This window comes from Lepidochelys kempii, chromosome 6 (assembly GCF_965140285.1).
Source record: "Lepidochelys kempii isolate rLepKem1 chromosome 6, rLepKem1.hap1, whole genome shotgun sequence".
NCBI classification, from domain to species: Eukaryota; Metazoa; Chordata; order Testudines; family Cheloniidae; genus Lepidochelys; species Lepidochelys kempii.
This window is the reverse complement of record NC_136385.1, coordinates 21484224-21504870: the sequence shown is the minus strand read 5'-3', so window position 1 is coordinate 21504870 and position 20647 is coordinate 21484224. Positions and strand designations below refer to the sequence as shown.

Genomic DNA, 20647 nt, shown 5'->3' with positions numbered 1-20647 from the left:
GTCTTTGCAAGTCCAAAACTGCTTGAAAAGTTGAGACTATAAAATTGCTGAAGCTGGGGTTTTTCATATACAGTATGTAAGCAAACCTACGTACAGTTAAAGTGAAACTGCTTCCTGCATCATTGAATGATGCACACAAATACCTACCTCACTTTTAATGAAGAAATACAATTTTGTCTTGATTAGAGTCCTGTCATGACTATTCTGTTTTGCACGGAGTGATTCAGAGATTACATTGGCCTTCTAAAGGCTAAACACCTCTAATTGTGAGGTGCAGAAATAGTCTTACACAGAGGCAGCATTTTCTGTTTGTAATATTTAAAGTCAGTGTCGGTGTAATAGCAGTCAAGGCCCTCAATTCAAAATAGGACAAACTTCTTTTTTTTTTTTTTTTTTTAAACTGAGGTGGTTGCCTACTTGGGCCTCATTATAATTGTTTTTAAAAATTTCTCCAAGAATCACTGGTTTATTTGTGGGTTCACTAAGTGGCAATGATACATCACGAATTTGGACCAAAAAATGAATAAAGATTGTTCTTAATTTATTAAAATTTTCAGGTGAGAGTACAACAATGCAAGATTCACAGCAGAAGGCAGTGTGTGAAATAAAAATAATACAGAACCCTAGAGTTGCCTAACAAAGGCATCAAAACAACGAATTCATGGTGTTTTCTGATATCTGTAATGGGTACTGGTCAGAACTGCATTGGATATTTATTCAAGAAAACAGTGCATCCTACTGGGGAAGAAACATGAATTTTTGGGGTCTAAACCCTTATTGGAAATGACCCACGGGTCTGCAGTGTGATTCTGATCCAAGTTATAATCTTCATAGCCTCCTGACATTTAGAAACGTTGCATGGTTTAGGTAAATGTGTGGAACAATTAAGTTTCTTTGTTTGAGAAAAGCTTTTTGTTGATCCTGGGGTAAAACAACCTGCCTCGATTAATAATAACCTAATCTGAGAAACAATAATCCAAAATATAGATTACTAGTGTTGTGCTGTCTGGGCCTCCAGTAGGTTTTCTTACAAGTTTTTTTTCTGTAGGTCATCCTAAATTTTTAGGCCAGGTAGACTACTGGATTATTAACTTTCTTTGCTATAGATATGCCCTATTCCTTTTAAAACTGTATACCCAACAAAATTCCAGCCAGAGTCATGCCAACAGAGTTTAATGCTGAACTGTCTCATGTTCAGTTCAAATAACTTGAATTAATTGCAGGACTCCTAGCTCTTCTGTAGTAGATCCCCTTGAGTCTGACAATGGCAAGTCTCACAAATTGGGGTCTGATCTCTCCAAGAACACTAACTGATCTGACATAAACTGTAATTAAAATAGCACTTTTAAGCAGGTTTGCTGTTAGATGTTCATTGAAATAACTAATCATCATAAAGATCTCCAGTTTTTCATGATTATGGTATCCCTTCCATCAAAAATAAAAAGCCTTTCTTACATTATTACTTTGGGGCCTTTTTAACGCAATTCTTATTTTGAAAATCTTAAATGGTTAAGGAAAGCAAACCCAGCCTCTGTCTTATACAGCATGAAGGGGTCTTTTTTTGTGTTTTATGTAGGTTTAAAAAAAAGTTGGAAATTGGCTAGTGAGTAACTTAGTTTCTGTAGTTGTACTGATTTACTCATGTCTTATTTACGCTTGGCAGAGTTCAGTTTTGATTTTTTTAAAAATAATTTTCGAATCATAGTATTGTAGAATCCTAGAAGATTAGGGTTGGAAGAGACCTCAAGAGGTCATCTAGTCCAACCCCCTGCTCAAAGCAGGACCAATCCCCAACTAAATCATCCCAGCCAGGGCTTTGTCAAGCCAGGCCTTGAAAACCTCTAAGGATGGAGATTCCACCACCTCCCTAGGTAACCCATTCCAGTGCTTCACCACCCTCCTAGTGAAATAGTTTTTCCTAATATCCAACCTAGACCTCCCCCACTGCAACTTGAAACCATTGCTCCTTGTTCTGTCATCTGCTACCACTGAGAGCAGCGTAGCTCCATCCTCTTTGGAACCCCCCTTCAGGTAGCTGAAGGCAGCTATCACATCTTCCCTCACTCTTTTCTTCTGCAGACTAAATAAGCCCAGTTCTTTCAGCCTCTCCTCATAAATCATATGCCCCAGTCCCCTAATCATTTTCGTTGCCCTCTGCTGGACTCTCTCCCATTTGTCCACACCCTTTCTGTAGTGGGGGGCCCAAAACTGGACGCAGTACTCCAGGTGTGGCCTCACCAGTGTCGAATAGCTGGGAATAATCACTTCCCTCGATCTGCTGGCAATGCTCCTAATAATACAGCCCAATATGCTGTTAACCTTCTTGGCAACAAGGGCACACTTTTGACTCACATCCAGCTTCTCATCTGCTGTAATCCCCAGGTCCTTTTCTGCAGAACTGCCGCTTAGCCAGTCGGTCGCCAGCCTATAGCAGTGTGCGGGATTCTTCCTTCCTAAGTGCAGGACTCTACACTTGTCCTTGTTTGAACCTCATCAGATTTCTTTTGGCCCAATCCTCCAATTTGTCTAGGTCACTCTGGACCCTATCCCTACCCTCCAGTGTGTGTACCTTTCCCGCCAGGGTAGTGGATAAGGTCTATATTTTTAAGCTTTTCTAATTTTTTTATCAATTTCAGTTTGCACAGTTGTGCAAAACGATGGGTTTTAAGCATTCTTTTCCAATATTCTCTTTAAATTTTCACAGTTTTGGTAAATTATGGAAGGGTTGGACAAAGGCGGGATCAGAGAATTTAATGACACATACTGAGCTCCAAAAAGGTGAAACTTGACCATTAGAACACACATATCACCATCACATCTAAATATTAAAAATAAATGTCCTTTAATTCAGCTCCAATTTGCCTATCTGTACATTTTGATGGATAGAAATATTTGTTCATCGGTTTGTTTGTGTTGTGAAATTGCAGTTTACTGACATTTACTGATTAAAAAAAACAAATCTAATCCTTCCAAACCTAGTCTTACGATGATAGTGATTGTTAGTAGGACATACTGACTTTTTTAGCTCAATGAATTGGTTGTTAATACTAGATTTCTATGGAGAAAAGGTATGCATTTAAAGATTAACTCATGTATCCTAATGGTAAATTGCTCCACTAATGAGACATGAAAAATCTCAAGAAGACAGACATTAGAACCGGTAGTGAATACACAGTGGGTACTTGTAAACAACACTAACAAGTTCTTAATTTTTCTTCTTAAACTGTAAAAACTGTTTTGCGATTGTCTTTGATAACTACTAGAGAAAGAGTTCAGATACTGGTCTTTTAATATAGTACTTACTTGAGCCTATTGTCTGTGTTAAATGAAGAGCTTGATAAGAATCCTGAAGTGTTTGTTTCTTGCAGGTATGCCTAAAATTGGTTTCAAGCTCATTCGGTTAGCTGGAATTTTGACTTGAGGATTTAAGTGTTTACTTTGGTTTGACTTTATTTCTATGTTTTAGTTACCTGTTTACAGATTTACTGGTTCGAATTTAAGAAACTTGAAGTTGAAACAAAAGTGATTGGGATTGTGTTTAATCCTGAACATACGGTTTTGGTAGACTAGAAAGCAAGATCAGATGACACGATTTACTCCGTTCCGTATTATAATGTCTAATTGAGGCTTAAAACTATTTTTCAAGTGAAAAATATACTGTATGCACAATCCACACTATAATTTATAAGTAATTTTCAGTTTACTGTTGAATTGTTCCAAGGATTCATTTGGTTACTTAAGTAAGTTGTTTAAAATAAGTAGTATTTCATTCCCCTGCGGTGCCCTGAATTCAAAAACATTGAATAGAAAAATCTTGCTGTTTTACTTTTACACTTCTAGAATTCTTCCTTTGATCTCAGATTATGGATAGTTTTTAGGGGGTGAAACTGATTTTTTGCTATGCATGAATTGAATGTTAAAGGTATTCGTTGTATAGGCTGTCATATTTATTTTAGAAAGTGGATAATTTGTTTCAAAATAACAAATAAAAGAATTGGTCACTTTCCTCTATGCCAGTGGTTTTCAACCTTTTTTCATTTGCTGACCCCTAAAAAATTTTGAATGAAGGTGCCAGACCCCTTTGGAAATTCAACCTGTGGTCTGTTGGCTCCTGCCGTAAAAATCAGACTGAAAACTGATTGAACAAAATTCAACTATAAACATTACATGTTCTCGGCACAGCGTTTGACAGTGTGACACAGGGCGCTAAACTGTGGGTTTCTACAGTAATGACAACACTTCTGTGTTTGGACCTGTAGGTGGGGGTATTCACATACCTTTGATCAGATAAATGGAATACTTTTTCTTGGATCTGAAACTTTATTTTCATAGTCACCTTTCTCTGACCCCTTAGCAGGGCCTTAACCAGAGCGGGGTAGCCACCCATGGTGCAAAATCACAGGGGTGGAAAAATGATGAAAAACTGCAGGGGGCGCAAATCTGCTTGCTCACCCCAGGCACTAAAATGCCTAGTTTTGGCTCTGCCCCTTAGACACAGTCTGTGAACTGCCAAGGGTCCGCAGACCACAGGTTGAAAACAACTGCTCTATACAGTGTTTGTTTTTATAAAAAGCATTTATAAGCCTGATCTTAGTAAAGTTACTAGGTGCTGAGAATTAATTAGGAGTTGTGGGCATTCAGCACTTTTGAGACTCAAGACCCTGATGTGTAACTGTAAAAATGTGGGGTTTTTTATTTTGGGTTTTTTTAATCTGTTTTTCCCCTTGTTAAATCATCTCCAGATTTACGGGCACATAACAATTGCTATATTGGACACTGGGGAGTCAAGTCACTGGTTGACTCCAGCAATGGCCAATGCTTCAGTGGAAAGCAAATTCAGCTTCCACCCTCAAAAACAGTGTTCTTATTCAACTGTGTAGTGCTGTAACTGGGTAAAAGGTGTTTTGATTCACAGTGGATGATTACTGCACCCAATTGGTAGAATTGTTAATAAGCGCACCTTCATGGCAGAACTTCCTAATTAATCGGAATAATTTCATATTGTATCTAAATGGTAAGATATAGTTTTGCTCCAGTGTTGTCCTATTTGGCCAGTTTGGACCTATTAAGTAGCATTAACTGAAGTAACTCTAGGGTTAGTTTTGCTAGATGTTGAAGATGGAATTATTCCCCAAAGGTGTCAACCACTAATGTAATGGCTGGTGACAGGGAGATATTTTAGTGGCTGAAATATATGCCCTTACAGTTGAAATAGTGTGTTTGCTGGGATAAAAATATTCTAGTTCATCTTTTTGTGATGAAATTAATGACCTTGCATAATAATTCTAATTTACACAAAGCCTTTTGTTTAATTAAATAGGTGTCTAAACTTTTTTTGTCTAGGTTACTACCTGCCACATTCATTCGTCCAGCGATGACGAAATTGACTTTAAAGAAACTGGTTTTTCACAGGATTCTTCTTTGCAGCAAGTGAGTTAAATTCATTTAACAGTGTTGCGCACAGGTGTGCCTTCTTTGTAAAAGTAGCTTTCCTGAGAGGATTTTTGTCTTTGGAGATGGGTGGTTGCATTTGATGCAAAACACAATTTGGAGAATTCAGTGGCGAAACTGGAAAGTGTATAAAAAAAATCTAGGCAGTGTGCAGTTTAAATTTGTATACGTATTTATAGTTTAATTGACAGTGTTACAGGATTTAATATGGTGATGCCACATGAGTGTTGTTTTTGAGAGCACCAACTAACTGTACAGGGGTCTGCTTGGTCAGCACTTTCATTTAGAAAATAGTTTTTGGAAGCATTTCTGCTACTTGCCATTTTTGATGGGTGAAGGGTGACAGCTATTCTGTACTAGCATTATTCCATTTGCAATGTAAGTCGTCTTTATTCCTCTGTTGGCCCTGGAGGAAAGTAAAAGCTGTCAAAATCTGAATACAGTGTACATTGATTTAAATCTCCAATCCTAAAGGTTCTGTAGATTCAAGTTACAAAACAAGTTTTTTAAATTGCTGCTTGTACCATTAGATGTTTGTAACTGCTTCAACCCAAGCACTATGGTCTGTAGTACTTAAAGTTTATATACCTTTATCATTTATATAAAGTACAGTTGTTCCAAAAGCTTGGTTTAGACTTTTGTTAATTATAGAAACTATAGTTAACTTTTTCATGTCTGATATTTCAGTGATTTGAATTTTAATTGCACCAATCTAGATTTGATGGGGTCAGTGTCTTCAGCAAGGCAGCAGCTTCTGTAGGAATGTGGAATCTTTTAGGAAACCCTTCATAGTCTTCAAGCACCATCTTCTGACTGTGTACTCCAGTGTGAACTCTGCCTAGACTGTCACAGCAACTGCATGTGTTTAGGTAGTTAATCCAACAGAGATGCAGATGGACCACTGCTGTTGCATCCTATTTGGGGTAATGTGTGACACAATCTTTTCAGTGTCTTAGCAGAGTTTGTCACGAGGCTTGTCCTTTTTAAGCCTAGAATAGGGAAGTGTGTACCTTGATACTGTCTCTTCTGTAGAAAACTGAGTATGACGTGAAAGACAGTAGACTGGACACACCATTGTAAGGTAGAGCAGATCAGTTTTCCAGAATAAGTGGAGGCACTGTAATGTCTAGCACCCTGGTAGTCTTTTCCTTCCACTCTTCTTCGAGAGCTGTCCCTGTAGGTGCTCCACCCTAGGTGTTGGTGCGTCCCTGTGCCTTCGCTCAGAGATTTTTACAGCAGTATTCGTACTGGTCGCGCATGTGCAGAGCTTACCACTCAGCTCTGAGTACCTTAATAGTACACGTGCGCGACCGGTCCCTTCAGTTCCTTCCTTCTCTACCGTCCCCGGCCTGAGACGGAGCTCAGCAGACTCGTTAGAAAACTTTTTCTCCCTTGTTACTCTTACCCTTTTAGATAGTTTACCGATAGTGTTAGTTATTAGTGTTACCAGTAGTGTGGTTTTTTTAAAAAGAAACATTCTCTTCGTTCCTGTCAGGCCAGCTGCTTCTGACATGTCTGGCTCCCCAGGCTTTAAGCGCTGCTCTAATTGTAAGGATGCCATCCCTCTGTCTGATGGCCATTCAAAATGCATAAAATGTTTGGGGGGTCCCACATCCTCCCAAAATGTGCCCATTGCAGCAAACTTAAGTCTAGGGCACGAAAGGACAGGGAGTTGAGGCTAAAGCTGCTCCTACTGCAAAAATCCTTAGGGTCAGCTTCAGACCCAGGCGCTGATTCCGGCTCTGCTCCACACCACAGCCTCTCCGCCTCTAAGAAGATGAAGAAAACTTCAAAAAAACCCATCACTTTGCAGGTGACAGAAGGCGAACTTCGCGGGAGAAGGCTTCTTCTGGCAGATCTACCACCTCCCTCCCAGCGCTCCCTTGGCTGAGCAGTTTTGATGCGCTGGGCTCCTCTGGTGTTGCTCGAAACCTGTCTGTGGCTGCAGCGGTAGCGCAAAGCTCCAGTACCGAGGCTTCGGGCTTCCAGTTGCCTGCCTCTCAGATGGCACCTTTCAGCACCACGGTGGAAGTGGTGCCAACACGTGCGGACCTGCCTGACCCCCCCGCAGGCTATGGCACCGACACCTGCTGAGCTGGCCGGCAGCCAAATGACTTTAAAGACACCGTTGCAGAGGAACTTTTTGTTGCAGCAGATTCCTCTCACAGAGCCCTCATCACACAGAGGAGCTTCAGCACCCCAATTTACGCAGTCAAGTGACCTGCTTGTGTCACCTATTCTGCAGTCACCCTTACTAAATGCCTACTTTTCGCCAAATGCTCAGCCAGGGTCCGAACAGCCTTCCTCCAGTGAGGAGGAAGCTGGTCTCCAGGAGGTTTTTTCACCATATGAAATCTCTCCTCCTCAGACCCCAATTAGTAGAGGTCATAGACACATCACCTCGTCCTACTCTCTGGATCCTGCCCCGTGGTGTGTAAACCCGTGGATGGTACCGCCTATGCCCTTCCCACCACAGTGGCAATATTGGGCCCCGTGGGCATCCTATCCTCGAGACCGCACTCACTATGCCACCTCAACCAGGCCCGACACCGGCCCAGCACCACAAGCTCATGAACCTGCCACGATGCCAGTCACCAGACAGCACCATCACAAGTGCAGAATCAGGCACGACCTGTCTCTAACCCAGTAGACCCAGTTGTTACGCCTGACGAAGCCCTGCTTCCTCCTCCCCCGTCAACTTCAGATGACTTTTTTTCAAAATTTCAAGACTTTTCAGAAGAGTGGCAAGTGAATTAAGAATTAATCTGGAGGAGGTTCCTTAAATAGCAGCATGAGTTAACGGACATCCTGCAGCTGCCACCTTCTTCCAGGATTGCATTGCCGATCAATCCAGCCCTTCTGGAACCTGCCAAAGCCATCTGGCAGACTCCTGCTGCAAGCTTACCTACCTGCAAAAAAGTGGACTGCAAGTACTTCATCCCTTCCAAGGGCTCTGAATTTCTTTTCACTCATCCAACACCTAATTCACTGGTGGTGGACGCAATCAACCAAAAGAACAAACACCAGTATCCCCGCTCCATCCCAGCCAATAAAGACAATAAGCGTTTAGATCTGCTTGGACATAAAGTATACGCATCCTCCACTCTACAATTTTGAATTGCTAATTATACAGCCATTCTGGCAAAATATGATCACAAAAATTACAACAAATTCTTGAACTTGATTGAGGACATTCCAGAAGCAAAGAAACAACAATTCACTGCTTTAGTCTGAGGGACAAATCATATCACGTACTGCTCTTCAAGCGGCCCTTGATGCTGCCAATACTGCAGCAAGATCCACCACTACGGCAGTAGTCATGCACTGAGGTTCGTGGCTCTCTTCTTCGTTTCCTCAAGAGGTCCAGACTACTGTTGAAGACCTTCCATTCGATGGCAACAAACTCTTTGCCTCTACAACAAACGACGTCCTTCGCTCAGTGAAGGATTCAAGGGCAACTCTCTCTGGTCCTTAGGAATAAAAACCCCTATGACCAGAAGGCAACAATATAGATACCAAACTTACTGCTGTCCACACTACCCCACAAATGCCCAGCACTTCCAGAGATCACACAACCAACAGCAGCAGCAACGCCAGATACCAGCATTGCTGCTCCAATTCCGCATCAGTGTCTCAACCCCCGCTGACTAACAAGCAGATTTGAAGCCTTGGTTGAGGGTTTAGAAAACAATGTTCCCACTTCAGCACTTACACCACCTGTCCCTACTTTTGGACATCGCCTACGACTGTTCTTCCATCAATGGCACAACATTACTGCTGACAAGTGGGTTTTAGAGGTCATCACACTTGGCTATTCCATACCCTTCCTATCCATGCCTCCTACCACCCACCCTTCCCGTCCCTCCTCAGGGACCCGTCTCACGAGCAACTGCTTATGCAAGAAGTACAACATCTCCTTCTATTGGGAGCAGTGGAGTTTGTGCCCGAAAGGCCCAGAGGGAAGGGGTTTTACTCCCATTATTTCTTAACAGAAAAGAAAACCGGGGGATGGCAACCGATCCTTGACCTCAAGTGGCTCAACAATTTTATCAAGAAACAAAAGTTCAAAATGGTGAACCTCGCCACCATAATCCCAGCGCTGGAGCAGGGTGATTGGTTTTCAGCCCTCGACTTACAGGACGCCTGTTTTCATGTGACAGTACAACCAGCCCATAGACGCTTCCTTCATTTCACCCTTGGCTCGACACATTTTCAGTACAGAGTACTACCCTTCAGCCTATCCACTGCCCGCCTCCCCCCACCCCCCCATTTTTTCCAAGCTCCTGGCTTTAGTCACTGCCCACCTCAGGAAGCAAGGAGTCATAATATTTCCTTACCTAGACAACTGCCTCCTCAAAGCCTCAACGCTCGACGAAGCGCTTTGATTCACACAACTCACCGTCAATTGTTTCCTATCCCTCGGCCTACAAATAAACAACAACCAATCCACATTAATTCCTACCCAGCACCTGGAGTTCATCAGAGCACACCTCGATTCCCGGATGGGAGTAGCATCTCTCCCGTCTGATTGCTTCAACACCACAAAGCAGCTGGCAACAAAACTTTGCAACAGTCCTCAAGTTACCGCTCAAGACTGTCTACGACTACTAGGTCACATGGCCTCATGCACTTTCGTGGTCCAAAATGCATGACTCTTCATGAGGTGCTTCCAAGCTTGGTTGGCCACAGTTTACGGACCCAACCCTAAACAAACCCCTAAACATGCCCTAAACAAACCCCTATCCATACCTTTCCCAGTCAAAGACTGTCTCCTATGGTGGACTGTTCCCTCCAACCTCTGCTCTGGAGTCCCCTTTCTCCAGGAAGCTCCATCCATCATGAGTACCGATGCATCCCTCACAGGGTAGGGTGCTCACATGTTGGCCCATATCGAAAACCTCCCTGCACATAAACGTCCTGGAACTTCGAGCTATAAGCAATGCCTGCCGTCACTGCCTCCCCTTTTTAATCCAGAACCAACATGTACGGATAATGACAGACAACATCGCCTGCATGTTCTGTGTAAGCAGGCAGGGAGGAGTTCGCTCTCATTCGCTTTGCACAGAAGCTATGAAACTCTGGAACTAGTGCCTTGCGAACAATATCCGGATATTAGCCGCCTACCTTCCCGGGGCTATGAATACCACAGCGGACGAATTAAGCAGATGCTTTCCTTGCGACTACGAATGGGAGATAAATGAAACAATCACCACCAACATATTCCGCATTTGGGGCCACCCAGCCATAGACTTCTTTGCAACTGCGAAAAACACGAAATGCCCCAAATTTTGCTCCAGAGCAGGACCGGGCAAACACTCCCTGGGAGATGCATTTATGATTCCATGGCACCGGAACTTACTCTATGCTTTCCCCCATCCCAATTTTCCACAGAGTTCTGACAAAAATACGAACAGATCATGTCAAAGTGATCCTGATTGCCCCAGCATGGCCCAGACAACCGTGGTTCCCATTCCTCACAAGGATGTCAGCTCGACCACCAATCTCGTTGCCTCTCATTCTGAACCTCCTATTGCAGCAACATGGCCAATTTCTCCATCCCAACCTGTCCATGCTTCACCTCAAAGCTTGGTTCCTACATGGTTCTCCCAAAACAAACTAGCATGCTCTGACGAAGTCCAAAGAGTGCTCCTACATAGCAGAACACAATCTACTTGCACCACCTATCTCCAGAAGTGGAAGCGATTTACACAATGGTGCTCAACTAAACAACTGCCTCCTATGTCTGCACCTCTTCCTCTTATACTCGACTACCTGTTGGACCTCAAACAATCTGGCCTTTCTTTTAGCTCCATCAGAGTCTGCCTAGCTGCTATTACAACCTTCCACGATAAAATTGACAGTACCTCTGTTTGTTCATCCAGTCACTAAACGTTTTCTCAAAGGACTTCAATCCCTATACCCAGACGTTAGACCTTCTACCCCTCCATGGGACCTTCACTTAGTGTTATCTTGCTTAACTCAACCATTTGAACCCCTAGCCACTTGCTCCCTCTTACACCTTTCTATGAAAACAGCATTCTTAGTGGCAATCACTTCTGCCAGGCAGGCAGGAGAAATAGCAGCTCTCATGGCAGACCCACCGTATACCCTATTTTTTAAGGACAAAGTTACCCTTCAGTTACACCCCAAATTTCTTCCATAGGTCCATTCGCCATTCCACATGAATGAACCGATACACCTGCCGACCTTTCCTAAACCACATGCGAACTCGTTTGAATCCACAATGCATGCTCTAGATGTACGCAGGGCTTTGTCCTTCTATTTGGAGAGAACCCAAGCCCTTTAGAAATTCTTCTAGACTCTGTCTCCATCATGGAGTGATCCAGAGGAACACGTTTCCACCCAGAGACTTTCAAAATGGATTTCTGGCTGTATCCGATTCTGTTATCAGATATGGAAAGTTACGCCTCCAGCAGACATCAGAACTCACTCCACTAGATGGATGGCTACCTCCATGGCTTTTCTACACATAGTTCCCCTGACTGACATCTGTAAAGCAGCCACTTGGTCTTCTGAACACACTTTTGTTAAGCGCTGTGCCCTTACTCAGGGCCCCCTCTCGGATACACGATTAGGCAGAGCTGTTTTATCCACTGCATTTCTACCCAGTCCGAAGTCCCTACCTCCTTGAGATACGCTGCTTTTAAGTCACCTAGAGTGGAGCACCCACAGGGACAGCTCTCGAAGAAGAGGAGCGTACTCGCCCTGTGCAGAAACGGACGCTCTTCGAGATGAGTGTCCCTGTGGGTGCTGCACTATCCACCCTCCTCCCCTCTACTTCGGAGTTGGGGGAGCCTCCGTTGTAGAGAAGGAACTGAGGGGACCGGTCGCACACGCGTACTATTAAGGTCCACTCAGAGCGGGGGGGGGCAAGCCCTGCACGTGCACGACTGGTACGAGTACTGCTGTAAAAATCTCCGAGCGAAGGCGCAGGGACGCACCAACACCTGGAGTGGAGCACCCACATGGACACGCATCTCGAAGAATGTCAGTTACTGCACAGGGTGAGGAACCTCCTCTTCTGAGCTTCTGGGAACCTGTTAACCTTTCTTAGGTGGGTTTACTTTGTTTGCCAGATTGACTGAGGCCCAGACCAAAACAGGCAGCCTCCACCTTTTCTTTTTTTTTTCTCTTCAGCTTCCTGACTAAATTCCATTCTATTGTTTGATTTCTCTCTACTGAAGACTCTTCAGTCTAGAAGTGTCTTCATTCTGGCTGGCTGTCTGATCAGTGGAATGCCTTAGTCAGTTCAGTCATCAGAAATAATTTTAAAACTCTATCATTTTGAAAGGAACTTTTGTTAATTCATTCTCAGGGCAGTTTTTTTTTGAAAGACCTTCCTTACTTTAAATATTAGGGGGAGTCTGCTGCCTCATAACTGGAAATTTGTTCTCCAATTTGCAAAGCACACATCAGGAAAGACTTTGTAATGCACACACAAGTAATCCCAAACATTGAGCTCTGCGGGCAAAATTTAAGATTCCATCTAGTCTAGTGCTGGTAAGAGTGGGAGTGATAGTGTAGACCAGCTGCTGGCATTTTCACTACTGTGTTGTTTGGATCTGCTGTGAGCAAAGTTAGATGACGTAGTGGTAAAAATTCTGACAACCAACCAGTGTACACTAATGCTCCTACAGTTGCTAGCACCAGAGGAGCTGTGCTGATGCTTGTGCAGTATCATGAGATTTCCAGAAAGTTGCTGATAATAGGCACAGGTAAGGAATAAATGCAAGTCTGCATAACTGAATATGAAAAGTGGTGTTTTCCTTTTAATGGAAATCTCTCCAAATTTATCTTCCAAGACCTAAGTAAAAGCTCAGGCTGCCCTAGATGATAACACCTAAAGTAGATTTGATCATGATGACTTGGGCAGAAGGGATCTTTTGGAAATTTTCTTTAGGGGCCCTGGATAAGAAATTAATATTTATAATCCCTTAGGTGATTTTTTTTATTACTTGCCAACTGTTTTTAATTGTATTTACACAACCTGTACAGGCAAAATGTTTTTCTTTCTTTGGATGGAGAAATCCATTCCTTTTTATAAAGTAAATTTTCAGACATGTTTCATAACTTTTCACGCCTGACTTCTAACTTAATTTATGATGCCATAAAGATGTTAGGCTTGCTCTGCTACCTTTTTTTTTAAGCAGCATTTTTAAAGGTAAAATTGACTCCCCCTCTTGCTTGGTGAGCTTTGTTTAGGGAAGTTCATGACAAACCCCAAAGAAGCGTCTCGTGCTGTAAATCTGACTGCAGATTCCTTTATTTTAAGGGCAACAAGCAGAAGTATATCAGCAATTCTATTCATTTTCCACTTTGCAAAGCTTGTATCTGCTTTTGGCCTGTCAAAATATCAGTAGATTCTTGGCTGACTATCTCTAAGAATGCTTCTCTGGGGGTGCTCTTTCCCACTATTAGGCTTTAAAAGATACTGCCACTAGGATAAGTAAATATTTGATAAAACAGAAGTTGCTACCTGCACGTATTTCACTTGAAAACTGATAGAATTGATTAACTTTTCACCATTAATTTGGTTGTTCTTTCATCGTTCCATTTATCATTAACATAACGCCTTTATGAATGTCTTCTCATCCACATGCATTCAGTAATAAGTTCTCTTCATCCATAGCTATCAAAGTACTTCACAGGAAGTGTTTAGTGCCTTTCTAAAACACAGTAATGCTTTATATGGACAGTCAGCGCAGGAAGAACAAAGGCCTAATATTACTAGGCCAGCCATATGTTGTGCCCAGTGTAGTGCTGTCTACTCTAAAAGACTTGAGGGATTGATTGGCACTTGTGAATGTTTCAGGTCAAAATTCTACCTGAAACATGTAAAAGGGCAGGTTTCTCCAGTGGCTGCTTGGATGGAGGTTCCCCTTATCCACTCCCAACTCCAGGAGTGTGGAAAGCTGCCATAGTATCCCTCTCCAGTCTTTCCTTCCTCATCACTTCCCTGTTTCATCTTCCTCCAAGCTCCTCCATAATTTCCTGTCCCCAATCCAACCCTGTGTTTTTCCTTCTGCCATCACCTATTCCTCTACACCTTACCTTCTCAGTCTCTCTCCTTAGCACCTTGCTCACCTGGTCCTTTTCAGGCCATCTCTGGCTTCCCATATTCCCACATCCTGTCTAACTGATTAACCATACAGTCTAGAGAGTGGCTATCTTCCCTGAGGGTAACCTGGCTTCAGTTTCATCTAAAACGGTGAAGTGGCAGTCTCCCTTCAACATGCAAAGTCTGTAGAGAATGGTGACTGTTTTGGCAGAGCGCAGTTTGGCTTCATCCCCACTGAAAATAATAGTTACTTCAAATAAGGGAAATTTCACAAGTTTTAAAGCCAGTAATCTAAGGTCTGTTGAGACTATTTAAAAACAAAAAGAATCTTAAACCCCCCCAAATCTCATGAGATTTGTGACAAAATTGTGAGAGTTGGCAACATTAAATTTAGATGTGTGGTGTGTCTGTATTAACTCTTTTGGTTTCCACTTGTGTTTTCTTTGGGGTAATCGAGAAATACTGTTAGATCGTATAGTTGAGATTGATAACTTCTTACCCACACATTTTTTTCTATTTATAACAATGCCCTGCTCTCCCCTCTTCCATGAGTTATATGGTTTAAAAGTTTCATGTTGACAAGATTGAAGGCAGCTTTTCTCCTCTACCTAATAAGCTGTCCTGTCACACAGAGTCCTGGGAAATGAATTTGGAAAGGTAGTATTTAAAACCACATGTAGAGTGAAGATTAACTTTCCTATTAGAGCTGCTACCAAGCTGGCATCAAAGCCATCAAATGTGGGTCAGTGTGTATTCAGTGCCTGAGATAATTTATAGATTTAAAACAAATTAACTTTTTATAATCCCCTGTGTTTAGATTAACAAAATTTATTTCTGGAGCAAAATGGGCAAATAGTATTCAGAGTATTATTAGAATCTTTATATCACTGTCGTTGGTCCTGGGATTGCCAGGCCTTTTCTGATTATCAGATGCAACAAATGACGTCCAATTTTATTGACCAGTTTGGCTTCAACGATGAGAAGTTTGCTGATCAAGATGACATTGGGAAGTAAGTATGACTTTATGCTGGTTTTAACTTGGGATTTTCTTCTTTATTGCATCATTTGACTATGTCCCAGTGATTAATTGCAGCCTTGACTGATGCTGAGCTGTCTGCATTTGGCCTTGTTTATCAGTACCAGTGTGGTCAGTTCTTATACTGAGTGCTCCGGGAAGAGCAGATTAGCTCCTCTGAGCAATTTTTCAAAGCAACACTATTTCTTTCCTCCCCCATCTCACGGTAGCTATATAAGAGAACACATTGCTTGTGACTATATAAATAGACTTCCTAATAGCAGACTTAACCTATGGATCTGTTCTCTTAAATCACAAGACCATTGGCACATGGCTCTGGTGTGGGCAGAATTCATAGGTGGGATAATTTTTAGGCATAGTAGATAGACATGGGGTATATTCTACATCATGGTGCATAGCATAAATTAACTTTTCCTGGCAAAGTTGGCAGGAGCAACACATCCATGAGTGTTCTTTTCTGTAGGGGACAGTAAGGAAAGGCTTCATAAATCTATCTGTTCGAGAGCAAAGCAGTTCAGACATACATTTCTACAGTTAGGGTAAGTGAAGAACCTAAAAATGGGAATAGTTTTGGTCCAGGTAAAACACAACCCAAGAATCTTTAGGATGATCCCTATTTCTTAGAATAAAGTAAAATGGACCATGCTTTTGAGAATCCCTCTTGGAAAATGGAGTGAATTGGAGCTGGTGATAAGTGTGGTAGTTTCTATCTAATCCCCAAATTTTATTAAATTGAATTAAGTGTGCATGGCACAAAATAAAGCGAAGTATCCTTTTAAAACAAATTTGAAGAGAGTCCAAGACAGCCAGTTAAATATTAAAGGCAGATTAGTGTTGTCATACTGATTGATACCTTACTGTAGCTTGTCTTGCAAAATAGTATAGGAAACTAATTGAGGTTGACTCCTGCCTTCTCAACAGGGAAGGGAATTATATATGATGCCTCTGAGTGTAGAGATGAAGATTCACTTTCACGAGATGGGAGTCTATAGAAAAGAGGTCAATTTAAATTAGTTAAATACACTTGGGTAGCAGTATTTTTGGTATATACCTGTCATAGGAGCTAGCACACTATACTGCTAGGGTGAGTCTGTCAAGAAGATGACACACAATTAACAAAATGCTTATATAAATATAATGCAGATCTCTTGAGGCGTACACGCTGCCTAGATGTTATGCCTCTAGCTACCACTATGAATTTGATCCCTATATTGCCCATCAGAAACCACATGAGACTCATAAAAATAATTATATATGGGAGTAACTGTATTGCTTGGAATCTTATCTACTTTCTAGCTGTAAACGCTGGTTATTCTTTAGTTATGTGCATGTGGATCAATTATGTGATTCTAGTCCTTTATGTAAAAGGAATATTGTTAAAATTGTTGGGCCGAAAAATTGATCTGCTTTGACATTGAAGGTCATAATCCAACGAAAGTAAATGCTGTTTCTCTTCTACCCCCTCCTCCAACAGATCTTTAATGCAGTGAGGATTTAGGGGAAGATTAACAAATGCACAGCTAACTTTAAACTCACTCATATACGTGCTTAAAGAGAGAATACCTGTGAATTGTCCTGAAAGGCTGGCAGACTTTTCCCCCTATTTCACACCTGCAGGAAGGGTATTTTAGACATGAGGAGTACTGAATGTTTGCAGTCCTTAAGATGAAACTCTGCAGGTGGGCTCACTGTGGAGAGGTCAGTTTTTAGGCCTAAAGGGACAATAAATGTTAGTTTTTGAACTTAGTATTTCACGTGTGAAATTGTTTTCCTTGCTGTTCACTAGTCAGTAAGAAAAGGGTCATCAGGTTTATTTGTTTAGGAAATAAGTTTACAATTAATTTTGACACTTTACTATTAGGGTCCAGTCTTGCAAAAGAATCTGCCTTGTTGGACCATTATGTCTTCATAGTCTCCCTGACGACAGTGGGCAGGTGTAAAATCTGCCTGCATGGATCTCTTTGATGGAGTTAGGGCCTTAGTTGACAACTCATTTTTTAAAATGTATTCTGTCAGTTTGGTAGACATTCCTTGGAACTGTGTATTCACTATTTTTCTATTTTAAAACGAAAAAGAAATAGAGATGCGTGGTCGTTGACCACATTATATGCGTTTAGTTATTTTATTTTGATTTATTTTGTCCATGTATCTGATCAAAGGTAGCCATTTTTTATATTATTGGCTTAACTGTCTTGTAAGGTTTTGTGCATGGAAAACATCCCATGATTTGATAAATTGTTTAACTGTATGATAGTAGGAGGCATGTTTCTCCTAAACACAAAAGTTAAAACTATTTTCTTGCTGTGTCGGAAATTGCTACTTAAGTTTTGTAGTTTCAGGTCATCTTAGTATTCTTGCGCAGTAACGAGTTCGGAGTATCAAATGTCTGTCTTCGTTGTGTAAATTGCAGCATCTTTTTTGCTTTTAGTGCATAAATCTGTACTTTTTTTTGCAGTGTGTCTTTTGATCGCGTGTCAGACATCAACTTTACCCTCAATACGAATGAAAGTGTGAGTATATGTTCCTGCTGCTATCATGACTTCTGTGCTTGAGAGTGTGGACTGCAAAACAAATAATAAAACTTCTACGTGTCTTCAACACGTAGGGTGGGTCAAATGATTCTTTTCAGTATTATACTTGAGGAGTAGCTCATTCACCCACTTTCTTGTAATGATGTAAAGCCTCTGTGTCATTGGGAAACTCATCACTGCTTTCTATACCAGCTTCTGAGGAGAGCCACTTTCACTTTAAGGTATGACCAGATACAAGTGCTTCTGTTAGCCGGCTCTAAAGGAAATGCAGTCAAAAGCTGCCTGTTTGCTGTGGTAGAGGTACCTCAGAGCTTGTCTGCACAGTACAGCATAGCATATTAGAGGAGGGTACATCGACGTTACTTGCTAACTGGCCTGTGTAGACCCATGCTGGTATGCTCTAGGACAGTGGTGCTCAAACTTTTTCAGATGTGCCCCCCCTCCCCAAAGGAATCTGTCTGCGCCCCCCACCCCCATTATTGCACAGTCCCTCAGCAGCAGAGCTTGGACTGAAGGCAGAGCTGAGGGAGGAGCTGGGGCTAGAGGCGGAGCAGGTCTGGGGGCAGAGCTGGGTTGGGGCCGGAGCAGGGTGTGGAGGGCAGAGCTGGGCCTGGAGGTGGAGCAGGACTGTGGTCTGAATGGGGTTGGAGGCAGGGCTGGAAGCATGGCACTCCCTTTTCGTCCCCTGTGAGGGATGGTCCTGCCGTTCCCGCCCCCTCTTCTCCCCAAACATTTCTCTGTGCCCCCCAAGACATGCCCCACACTTTGAGAACCACTGCTTTGAGTTCCCTAGCTCACGGTAATGTTGTATTTGCTGACACAGTACTAAGTTAGTACACACTAGGGAACTTCTAGAGCTGGGGTGGGCAAACTTTTTGGCCTGAGGGCCATATCAGGGTATGGGGAATGTATGGCTGGCCATGAATGCTCACGAAATTGGGGGTAGGGGTGCGGGAGAGGGTGAGGGCTCCAGCTGGGGGTACAGCCTCTGGTGTGGGACCAGAAATGAGGAGTTCAGGGTGCGGGAGGCGGATCCGGGTTGGGGTATGAGGGCTCCAGCTGGGGGTGCAGGAGGGTGCTCTGGGCTGGGATTGAGAGGTTCGGAGGGGGATCACGACTGTGGCAGGGGATTGGGGCGTGTGGTGGGGGCTCGGGGGATGCAGGCTCCGGATGGTACTTACTGCAAGCAGCTCCTGGAAGCATGTCCCCCCTCGGTCCGCAGGTGCAACCCTTGCAGCTCCCATTGCGGCCAATGGGACCTGTGGGAGTGGCGCGCAGAGCCACCTGGCCACGCCTCCGCGTACTACGTAGGAGCCGGAGTGGGGGTCATACCAGCTGCTTCCTGGGAGCTGAGGGCCGGATTAAATGGTCTGTTGGGCCAGATGTGGCTCATGGGCCGTAGTTTACCTACCCGTGTGTGGGACAGTTACTGCGCAACATGTTGGTATATCTTAGAAATCACACTGCTCTAGTGCAGATTGCTGCACTGGGTAGACAAGCCCTCAGATTCATGGACAGACTTGGGTATCGTTCTCTGGGCCTGTGCTGTTCGCTTAAGCAGTTTATAGTGTGCGGGTAGTAGCTTCTCACTCTTCCACCAAAATGCAAATTATGGTCTTAACCAGCAATGTAAAAGGAGTAAGGGGACAGAAGTGTAAAGATCTTTTCCCCAGAAAATGTTTCTCTGGTGTGCTAACCTCCTCCCTCCTTGAGTGTATGTGCCTGTCCCTTCTACCTCCCACCACTCCCCAAAAAAAATCTGGAGAGAGAATTCACAGTGGGGAAAAATGTCACCAAAACTTTGAAATGTTCTTTAGCTATGCCCAGGGAGTGAGCAGGAAATTGTAAAACAGGCACCACTGTAAAGGCAGAGTTTCCTGAACTGCTCTCATAGAAAACTTAGTCAAAGCTTGATTAATCCAAATCTGGGTGCATATCTCATTCATGGGATATAGTGTGGGTTCCTTATATGCACCTTTATTCTTTTCTGAGACTATATTAAAAATTGTTTAACCATAGAAATAAGGTGGAGTAGTGTACAGTTTGTGAATGGTCTTTACTCCTGTTCATATTTTTGCTTTGTGTTCTGCTGTAGGGGAATATTGCATTGTTTGAGGCATGCTGTAAGGAGAGAATACAGCAGTTTGATGATGGTGGTTCTGATGAAGAAGATATATGGGAAGAAAAACACATTGCATTTACACCAGAATCTCAGAGACGATCCAGGTGAGCAGTGTTTGTTTTCCATCCAATTTGTACCACCGAAGAACCTCACTGTTTTCATTGAGTACGTCTGTTGGTACAAATTCTTGACTGCTTGGAAGGCCTGTCGAACAGAGAGAAATCAGAGACAAATTGAGTAGTTGCTGCTGTTCTGGGATAACCTATTAGAGGATGGGCCCCAGCACCTGTCCCTTCCAGTCTTTTGCCTCTGTAAGAGGTTTAGGCAGCAGGCCTCTCTGCTACTCAGCACTTCTTCAGCTTTCCTTTTTTCTTCCATTCTTGCTCCTTTCCTCCACTGCCACTTGGGCCAAACTTCCTCCTTGGTTA

The 20647-nt window shown here is 42.8% G+C and overlaps 1 protein-coding gene across 16 annotated transcripts in view; it reads left to right on the top strand.

Moving 5' to 3' along the window:
- The window catches only part of PPP6R3 (protein phosphatase 6 regulatory subunit 3), a 138379-nt gene that overhangs the window by 98148 nt on the left and 19584 nt on the right, over positions 1-20647 (top strand). For 7 of the 16 annotated variants that reach the window (XM_073347063.2, XM_073347071.2, XM_073347058.2 and 4 more), the window contains 4 exons: positions 5344-5430; positions 15443-15540; positions 18022-18076; positions 20193-20323. In XM_073347063.2, coding sequence (XP_073203164.1) covers positions 5344-5430; positions 15443-15540; positions 18022-18076; positions 20193-20323 — 371 coding nt within the window. The remainder of the gene's footprint in view (positions 1-5343; positions 5431-15442; positions 15541-18021; positions 18077-20192; positions 20324-20647) is intronic. The other 9 variants (XM_073347073.2, XM_073347066.2, XM_073347067.2 and 6 more) reach the window with 4 other exon arrangements.